General features: G+C 32.5%; 2 protein-coding genes across 2 annotated transcripts; one reads left to right on the top strand and one right to left on the bottom strand.

The window, feature by feature from the left end:
• The first annotated feature begins 97 nt into the window (after positions 1-97).
• LOC106462968 (nucleoporin GLE1-like) lies at positions 98-4,041 on the top strand. The gene is made up of 3 exons (XM_013922938.2): positions 98-142; positions 1,382-1,572; positions 3,196-4,041. The coding sequence occupies exons 1-3, from the start codon at positions 98-100 to the stop codon at positions 3,644-3,646; spliced, it is 687 nt and encodes a 228-aa protein (XP_013778392.1). The 3' UTR covers positions 3,647-4,041.
• A 2,039-nt stretch (positions 4,042-6,080) lies between these two features.
• On the bottom strand, positions 6,081-8,876 carry LOC106462972 (gastrula zinc finger protein XlCGF7.1-like). The gene has a single exon (XM_013922943.2). The coding sequence runs from the start codon at positions 7,855-7,857 to the stop codon at positions 6,928-6,930; it is 930 nt and encodes a 309-aa protein (XP_013778397.1). The 5' UTR covers positions 7,858-8,876; the 3' UTR covers positions 6,081-6,927.
• Positions 8,877-9,798: the final 922 nt, after the last annotated feature.

Raw genomic sequence — 9,798 nt, 5'->3', positions numbered from 1 at the left:
ATTCTTTATTTATTATTATAAAAATAACTAAAATATAAAATTAAGGATCTCTTCAGGTTAGATTAGTAAAATAAATCATAATAATAATATAGTAAAAATGTTTCACCAGGCATGCCCAAAAGCAGCTCTGAGTAGCTCATGGGTAAGGTAATTCGATAGTGTATCCTGAACTTCAAGTTCCCTAAGTGATTTAAAACTTATGATGGCATGAATAGTAGTAGTTAGTGGTTCAAAGGGCAATCAAAGAAATAAAATTTAAGTATAAATAGATGTATACTGATACGAGTTTAAAGCTACTTAGGATAAACGAATGTAGTTTCATGTTACAATTTGAAACCATTCTAGAATGAAAAAAATGGTAATTTAGATTTATTTCAATTTTTTTTGGTGGTTATGAGGTCGGTCAAATTGACTGACCTCGTATATAATTAGGGTAGAGAAAATAAAATATAAAGTTCTACTAAAAACAAACATTTGAAATGTATTTAGGAGGTTTTAGAGATTACACAACTGATATTTGAGATTTTGGGGGACAAAGAATAGTTTTTTATTCATAACGTGAAAATCACTTTGCACTCGGACTAGTGACGAAACAGACTCGATCTATTGGTGTATTGGTTTGACTGGTGTTACGTGGCGTAAAAAAGGTTTGAAACTGATGATCTAGACTTTAAAAGAATTCTCAATAAATTATTTATCTTGTATAAATTAATTTTATAGAATAAGGATTGTATTAAGGTTCTGGTGTAGCTGGAGGCTGTTTGGGCTTAGTTGGGTGTATCGTATGTCTGTACAAAACCAAGCATTAATTGGCCCAAATGCTTTTTCTGTATGTAGGGATTTTGGAATTTTAGTGGCTAAAATGCCAGGACCTTGGTCATGATTCTAAGTATTTATTTATTTACTAGTTTACCTTAATCAAAAGTTATAAACTCTCACTGTGGGCAATACAATTCCATTTCAGCCATGGGGGCGTTATAATGTGACGGTCAATCCCACTATTCATTGGTAAAAGAGTCGGCGGTGGGTGGTAGTGACTAGCTGCCTTCCCTCTAGTCTTTCACTGCTAAATTAGGGATGGCTAGTGCAGACAGCCCTCATGTAGCTTTGCGCGAAATTCAGAACAAACAAACAAACCTAATACAATACATGGGGCTTACAGAACCAGTCTAAATTGGTTTTAGTCACAAAATGGTTATGAGGTTGGTCCCTGGGACCGAAGGTATAAGCATAACTTGCATAGAGACGGGATATGTCCCCCTCTCTTTTGAAACCGAGGTTTTGCTCCCGGTTTTAGATATGCAGGTTTTTTACAGTTATGATGAGTGTTGCTTTATGTATTTTATTTTCAGTTTTTATTGTTTTTTTATCAATCTAACAGAGTCAAGGCGAGGGACAGATTGCTTCCAAGCACGAATCAGCTTTTGCAGTAGCAGGAGTTATTGTAGGGCTGTGGTGCGACTATCCAGATTTGGGTGATTTGATTATGGCTCATTTCTACACCAGATGTCCTTACCTGGTTCCCTATTATGTTCCTCAACAAGAGGGCCAATCTGAGGAGGATTATTACAGGTTGGTGGATGTTAAAAGTGCATAGGGTAGAGAAGTTGATAAACAACAGAAACCTGTAAATTACCACATACAGTTACAGCCACAACATACTCGTCTAAAAACGGAAGTAGTCAAAATTTAGGTTTAAAAAAATTGTAACTAATTATTAATTAAAATTTAAGTAGTTTTATTGGCTACTAATCAAATCGGTGCTTGCCATGACTTTATGATAAATATTATACTAAAATAAATAAGTGGTTCTTCAGACTTTCAAGTACTAAACAAGTCGGAGAAAACGGATAGCAGCTTTTAAAATAAAAATAAATGTTTTGTAGCAGAAACCCTAAAAATATCCCATATGTGACAGTACAAGAATTATATCAAAGGCATTATTAGTTTCTTGTATTCAATAGTATACAGAGTATTTAAGAAGTAATAAAGTTAGTTTTATGCTAAAAGTTATTATATGTTTATAGAGTTGAAGGAGACATCTGAAGTGTACTGGAGTTTGTAACTTACAGACCACACATTTAGAATCCAGTTTAGCCGTCAAACTCTGATTATGTGTATCTTGTCGTGATTACATAACTGCCTTAACGAAAGTTCTCCGTTATCTTCCTGTGAATCATTTCGGTGTTATTATTGACTCTCAGGCTTTCTTTTGGTGTTATTACTGTATATATATATATATATATATCACCATTGACTCTGAGGCTTTCTTCTGGTGTTATTACTGTATATATATATATATCACCATTGACTCTGAGGCTTTCTTTTGGTGTTATTACTGTTTACAGAAGTGAATTGAGACTAATTTATTTGTCTTATATTTACTTTAAATGTTTACAGAAGTGGATTGAAACCAATTTATTTGTCTTATATTTACTTTGAATGTTTACAGAAGTGAATTGAAACCAATTTATTTGTCTTATATTCACTTTAAATGTTTACAGAAGTGAATTGAGACCAATTTATTTGTCTTATATTCACTTTAAATGTTTACAGAAGTGAATTGAGACCAATTTATTTGTCTTATATTTCACTTTAAATGTTTACAGAAGTGAATTGAGACCAATTTATTTGTCTTATATTTACTTTAAATGTTTACAGAAGTGAATTGAGACCAACTTATTTGTCTTATATTTACTTTAAATGTTTACAGAAGTGAATTGAGACCAACTTGTTTGTATGTCTATATTACCCATATTGTTAAGGCTTATTTAGTGATCCTGGAAGGCTTGTTCCTCACCCTGGTTTCTGTCAGAAATATTCCAAGATAAGCATTTAGTCAAAGTGATGTGTGGTTAAGAAATAAACCTCTTGTTTTTGTGTTGAAAACCAAAGAGTATTAAACTTAAACCGTTTCAGTGAAATGTTTGGTTGTTTTTTCTCCGTAGTCACGTTATTGTTTGACATTTTAAGCCTTTACATAAAGAGCTAGTGATGCTAACAGTTATAATTTATGACGCGTAGCATAAGTAATTTCAAATCTTCGTACACACTGGATTTATATATCAATAATTATGTCTTTATAATTGTCTATTTTTTACATTTCCTGTTAGCCCTTTCTCGGAATAACATTTGTTATTTGTTCAGTCTCCACTGTACTTGTTTGTACTGATGTGGCTTTCTTTGTATTTGTAGGGCATTGGGATATACATATACCGATGGGGTCGTGGAAAACCAAGACAAGTTCCTGAAACGAATGAGTGGCTTCATGAGATTGTACGCAGCCATTCTCCAAACATCACCACCACCAAGGTGCAAAAAGTCTAATCCTCATGGAATTAATCATGGCTGGCAGTGGCTGGCCCAAGTTCTTAATCTCGAACCAAGGCCAGATATTACTGCCACACTTTTGCTGGATTTTCTAGAGTTTGCTGGACATGCCATGTTTAAAGCATATGGTCAACAGTTTCAAAAGCTGCTCCACATTCTGTGTACAGGTTATTTTCCAAAAATCAAAAAAGTAACACCAACGGGATCAAGTGGTCCGGTATCTAGGTTAGAAGCTTTCCTTCAGAATGCTATTAAATCTCGGATTATCCAACCTCCAGATGGAGTGCTCAAGACAAATTTTTGGTTTACCTCGTGATATTTTTGGTTCTGAACCCAGTGAATTTGAACTACACATCACGATGTCGAAAATGATATTTATATAGTAATTTTTCTGTGTTTAAGGAAAGTTTCCCACTTAACAAAAAAAATAATAAAGTCTCAGTAATGTTCGTTGTTGAAACATCTGATACATACATTTATATACGTTTTCACATTAGTATTACTTAATTATAACAGGTTTATCCCTAGCAGACTCTACAAATAACCTGACCTTTTTTTTAAATCAATTTTTACTTCTGTTCAGTAATAAAAAGTATTCCATACCATCATTCAATTTCCAGTAATTTTTACCTAACTTTGTGTATTTCGAAGTGAAAATGGTAAACCTGTATCCACTAACTGAAAACGTAAAATAAATCAAATAATTTTCTGCTTGCTGATTTTATCTTAACTTGGAAATTAAACTTATTTTCAAGCGATACTTTTCCTGCTATGTTAATATAGCCTCTTACAGTATCAGAACAATCATTATTATGACAAAGTTCTAATGAAGCAGCTTATGTAATAATTATTGCTGTATACTACTCGTCTATCATGACAACGGCATTTTCATTAGTCCCACATTACTTTCCTAATTGAGAAGAATTTTATTTCTTTCACAAGAGCACAGTACGTGTTTGAAAAATCTTTATTCTTAACATACAACCCTTGATACTAAAATAAATTAAGTTTTTACATGTTCATCTTAATTCTACCTCATAATGAGTGGACAATTTGGAGAAAGTTCTATTTTTAAAATTATACATCGTCAGTGAGTTACAGAGGTGTCTTTTTCCCTCTGTTTTGACTATAGCCCAGTCATTATTAAACTCCAATTTTTGATTTCGAGGGAGTTGTTACTCTAAACAAATGTGAATAGTTTGATTTCCTTCCAGGTGTTTGTATGTGTTAGTACTTAATATAGTTTGTATTATGAAATTGTGGCATATCTAGAATTCATTTAAACTGACATTTGTTAATTTTTATTGTTGTGGTTACATATCTTTATACATACCAGTCACAGATAAAATTACAGGAATGGAAAATATAAAGAATTTGAAAATGAATTAAGTGGTCAACATTTGGATAAAATGTTGACCACTTAATTTTCACAATTTCTTTGTATTTTTCAGATTTTTTTGTGCTATTTTTTTAATCGAACTAAACTGTTTGAAACTTGATTTTAAATGTTTGCTGTGGTTTCTCCCTCTCCATACCTCTGGATGATGTTACCGTGTCATCCTTGTGATTTTATAATGTATTTTGCTTATCTTAAATGACTTGTTTTTCATAGCACGTTAATAAAATTTTAAGACCCTAAAATATAATAAACTTAGACGACTACACATACAGTACTCAAGTAAATGTTCTAATAAATAAAAAGTTTTTATTAAAACTTCCATACAGGTTAATTGCATACAGTGATTTCACATTTACATAAAGACTAATCTAACAAAATAAAAGGAGTAAATATATATATATTGCTGTAATATAAGCGTTACAAATAATTTTTGCAATTGACTTCAGCTTTTTTCTTCTTCCAATCTTTAGTTCTTAAGAAGTATAAAACAAATATAATATTTCAGTCAGTGTCAGACGCATTTGTACCGAAGTTTACTGAACCTTGCAGAGTTCATACAGAACACAAAGTAACTAACAGAAACACAGATTCTCCAAAACTTTAATATATCATTATATCTGTAACTATCCTAAAAAAAAACAAAAACATTGCTATAATTTGTGCTTCAGTTAATTTGTTTAACCTTGTCCAAATTTATCAATAAAACTTGGCAAAAAAAAACAAAAAAACTTGCTGTTACATCTTCACCGGGGCCAATTAACTCTATTAGCATTGATTAATGGCAAGTAAAACAATCGATTAAATCGTCACGGTATTAGTGTTACCAATTATTACCGTTTTGGGTTATTTTAATTTAGTTGAACGTTATCGATAAGCACATTCCACTAATCATCCACCTGTACACTGCACGTACATTTTTGATCAATGTAATTAATAAAATCCACATAAAAATTTAGTCTCATTAGACATTCGAACATGCGTTACAGAAGCTTTTCAATTTCACAGGACAGATGCTTGGCATCATTGAAAAATATATTTCATTATTCTTTGTGTGAATCATTTATAGGCCACAAAGTTTTTAAAACTGTAGAAAGTTAATTAAATTTTACTAAATTGTTATGTCTAGTAAATGCAAAACATAGCTATTGTCACGGCATATAAAAGATAAGAATGTTATCAAGTAACGTGCTTCAACACACGTTCGTGCAGCTAGCAAGACAATAAGCTTAAGCACACCATATTCACGTACATAGGTGATATAATTCTAACATCCATTTGTAACACAGGTAACATTTGATGGTTGTATTTTACCACATTTAATTTTAATAAAAAACCCCGAGAACTCCTAATAAAACTGAACTAGTACATACTTCTGGCTTTATTGTTAAATTTAAATTAATTATATTCACAACACTGCAAAAGTTACACATTATTTAAATAAGGAAGAAAAGTTATCAGTGAACATCTAATAAAAGTAAATCCTCATCTTGACAAGGTATAGACTTCCCCCAAAAGGTACCAAAATGGTATCTTGTAAATGACAAGTGAATTACATTCAAATACATCTGACAACAATGACACATTCTAACAGATATATAATCAAACGTTTTCTTTTTTGGTAATTGCATATATAATATTTGTATGCTCTCAAAATTACAAAAACCTCGTTCTCAAAAATTCGGTGTTCAGTTAATATTTTAGTCACTTTTTACAGGACAAAGAAAACAAAAAAACAATACAATATAGCTTGATTTAATGCACTTTTGAGATGAACCCTATGGTGAAGCACATCTTGGATGACTTAACCCATTACACAAAATGAAAATTATCTTGAAGTATGTATTCAGTGCATATCTACAAATGTTTATTATAAATCTCAAAAATTCCATTAAAAATATTTATCAATATCTTGCTTGGCAATGAAAGCTGTTGGTTATTGTACCCAAATTTGATCTGGACAGACCACGTCTTTGGTGAATTAATAATAACAGTGTGATATTTTCCAACTGCAACACACACAAGGCAGAAGATTAGTAACATAAACAAGATGAAAAAACTACACAGCCATTCTTGTTTTAAACAAATATATATGAAGCCTTTCCTACGCAACAACAACAACGAAAAAAAAAAGTTTAAAATATACAAGTTCAGAAGGACTTGAAAGAACTCTTCAACAACTGACGTTTTCTAAACATTTCTTACTGTGATGTAGTAGTAGTAGTTGGTTGTGTATTTCTATACTGAAAAAGAGAGATTTCTTGATGACGCACTATGTGACACTGCAAGCTTGCTTGGGTTACGTAGGATCTTTTACAGATGGGACACTGATACGGTTTCTGCATTACTGGCTGCTTCAAGTGGAGCTTTACATGGGTTTTCATGTTGCCCTTCTGCGTGAACAGTCGGCCACACTCGGGACAAGGAAATCTACGTTCTCCGGTGTGGATCAACATGTGAGTTTTCATGTTACCATGCTGACTAAAACACTTACCACAGATTTCACAAGGATATGGTTTCTTTCCCGAATGAGAATTTTTATGATACTCTAAACCCATTTTTTGGGCAAATGCCTTCCCACAAATATCGCATATAAATGGTTTTATACCTTCGTGACCTTGTACGTGAGTCTTCAAATTTCCTTTCAGTGTAAAACCCTTGCCACAGTACTCACATCGAAAGGGCTTTTCTCTGTAATGGGTGTGCAAATGATGCATTAGAAGGATCTTTTCCGGAAATGACTGAAAACAAATTTCACAGTGGTAAGGCTTGTCACCACTGTGAACAGCCTGGTGGTTACGGAAGTCCTCCGTAGTTGCGAAACACTTTCCACATAAATCACACACGGTGGGGTTTATTATTCCATGCAGAGCTTGGCAGTGGTTGAGAAGGGCCGTCTTGTGGCTAAACTTCTCATTGCAAACATTACAGCTCAAAATGTCGATGTAATAACAGGGCATGTGAACATGAACCTCTTTCTCAACAAAGGACTTCTTACATAAGTGACAAGGATACAATTTATCAGTACTATCACTACTGTTCTTATCTTGTGCTTCAACTACTGTGGAAGACAACGGTACACCACTTGATGAAGCATTGCTATGACTGCTACTAGAACTGCTTGCCGACATTTTAAAAGTTTCACCTGTCGAATGCTATGTTACTTGCAATGGATATATATAAAATGACACAATACAACTTCTAATAAGTTTTGAACAAATGTTCTATTCTTGCACAACATAAAACACCCAGCAAGGAATGTAAATTCACATAGAATTTATATAGAGCATGATTCACCTTTTCCCCTAATCTGTTACAGCAATTTTACATATAATTTTGTTTTTATAAAGTGTACATTTATAAATCTGAACTAATGTACTGTCACACCAACCTGGATTTACAGTGAACTTTTGTGACCTGGCATAAAATACCTCTTAAGTCTTTTGTATTTAAACGTTTTCAACGTATTTTCCCAGCTGTTGAATAGAATTACAGTCTTAATTGAACAATAAACAGTATGACTCAGCCGCAATAATAACGTTACCTTTCGTTGGTCTACCAATTACCAAATTGATTAAGCAATGGTTAATTATTAATTATACAAACACTTTACACTGGGGCATACCACTGTACTTTACTAGAAGTAAAGTAACTTAAAAAACATTCTCATACGCTAATTAAGAAAAGCTTCAAAAAAGGATTTAAAAACATCAAACCTAGTAAAGTGTACAAATTTATCTAGAAAGTTAACTTCGGCAAAAAACAAATACTAATTCGTTCTCAATTCTTTAAGTAAATAAGAGGTTATTATTCACAAAACTTCACAATCGTTCGGCAAAAAGACGCAAGCGTCAGTTTTTTATGCACTCTGTTAGTTACTGTTGATAGTGTTAGGCCTACAAAGTAGTGTGGTGTAGCTGTACCTTTCACAAGTTCCAGTTTCAAAAACTTTGAGCACCTTCGACAAAGCCTTGTCTACAAAAAAAAGGGCCATACACCGTTGCCAGCACGAATAACTTCCATATCACAGAAAAGTTGGTAACATAATGGCAAAATCTGACACAACCAATATCTCTCAGAAAGTTATTCGATTATAAGTATATATTTTTTAAATTATACCCTCGCATACAATAATGCAACAAAAACACACCGCGTCATTAGTTTACAAATATACCGCTAGAGGTCGGTAAAAACGTAAAACATAATTATAAATTCTCACAATTTTGTTAAACCCGAAAATACCCACTGCATTGGTGGAGATGTATTAACAATAACTTGGCATCACGAGGGTTAAAATTTGGAACAAAATAACAATAGTTTAAAAACAGAACTTGTAAACATTAGTGTAAGCATACCCCTGAAATTTGTAGTTACGCCACTGGTTGTAAATACAAGTGTTTATGTCATGTAAAGTAACATCCTGCATCTATTTCGATCTTACTGTAAACCTTTAACATACCCAAAAAGCATTTACTGAAAATTTGTAATTTAATGATAACAAAATATAGAATTTTTAATACAGTACGGAAATAGATTATCATAAAAGTTTTATTTTTAGGGACAAATCTACACAATGAGATATCTACGCTCTGTTCACCGCGGGGAATCTAACCACAGATTTTAACGTTGTAATTACAACTGACTCAATAAGTGAACTCGGAAAATCCACGTAAATTTGAAACAAAATTGCTTCGGTACCGTATTTTTGTTTGCATAGCAAGAACATTTTGTTTTATATTTATTTTTTCCTTTGTGATTATAATTAAATAAAAAATAAATTTGTGCGTAATATCTTCAAGAAACGTATTGTTTGTTCTTGCTATGACGTGGCAGGTTTACAGACGAAAACAATTCTATTTTGTTTCAGTGAAGTAAAACTCAATTTATAGCGTAGAATATAAGATTTTTATGGCGTGAAATTTCTTCACCAGGTGTTTGACAACCCGGTTTCACAAAACAGATGCTTTTAACGATTTAACAATCTGTGAACTTGACAGTTAGTATTAAGAATATATAAAATATATGTCATTTACTTGTTGCAAGTAAAAAACACAATATAAGTTGACCAAGTC

This window comes from Limulus polyphemus, unplaced genomic scaffold (assembly GCF_000517525.1).
Source record: "Limulus polyphemus unplaced genomic scaffold, Limulus_polyphemus-2.1.2 Scaffold1292, whole genome shotgun sequence".
NCBI classification, from domain to species: Eukaryota; Metazoa; Arthropoda; class Merostomata; order Xiphosura; family Limulidae; genus Limulus; species Limulus polyphemus.
The sequence above is the reverse complement of the archived record's forward strand: the minus strand, read 5'-3'. Positions and strand labels throughout refer to the sequence as shown.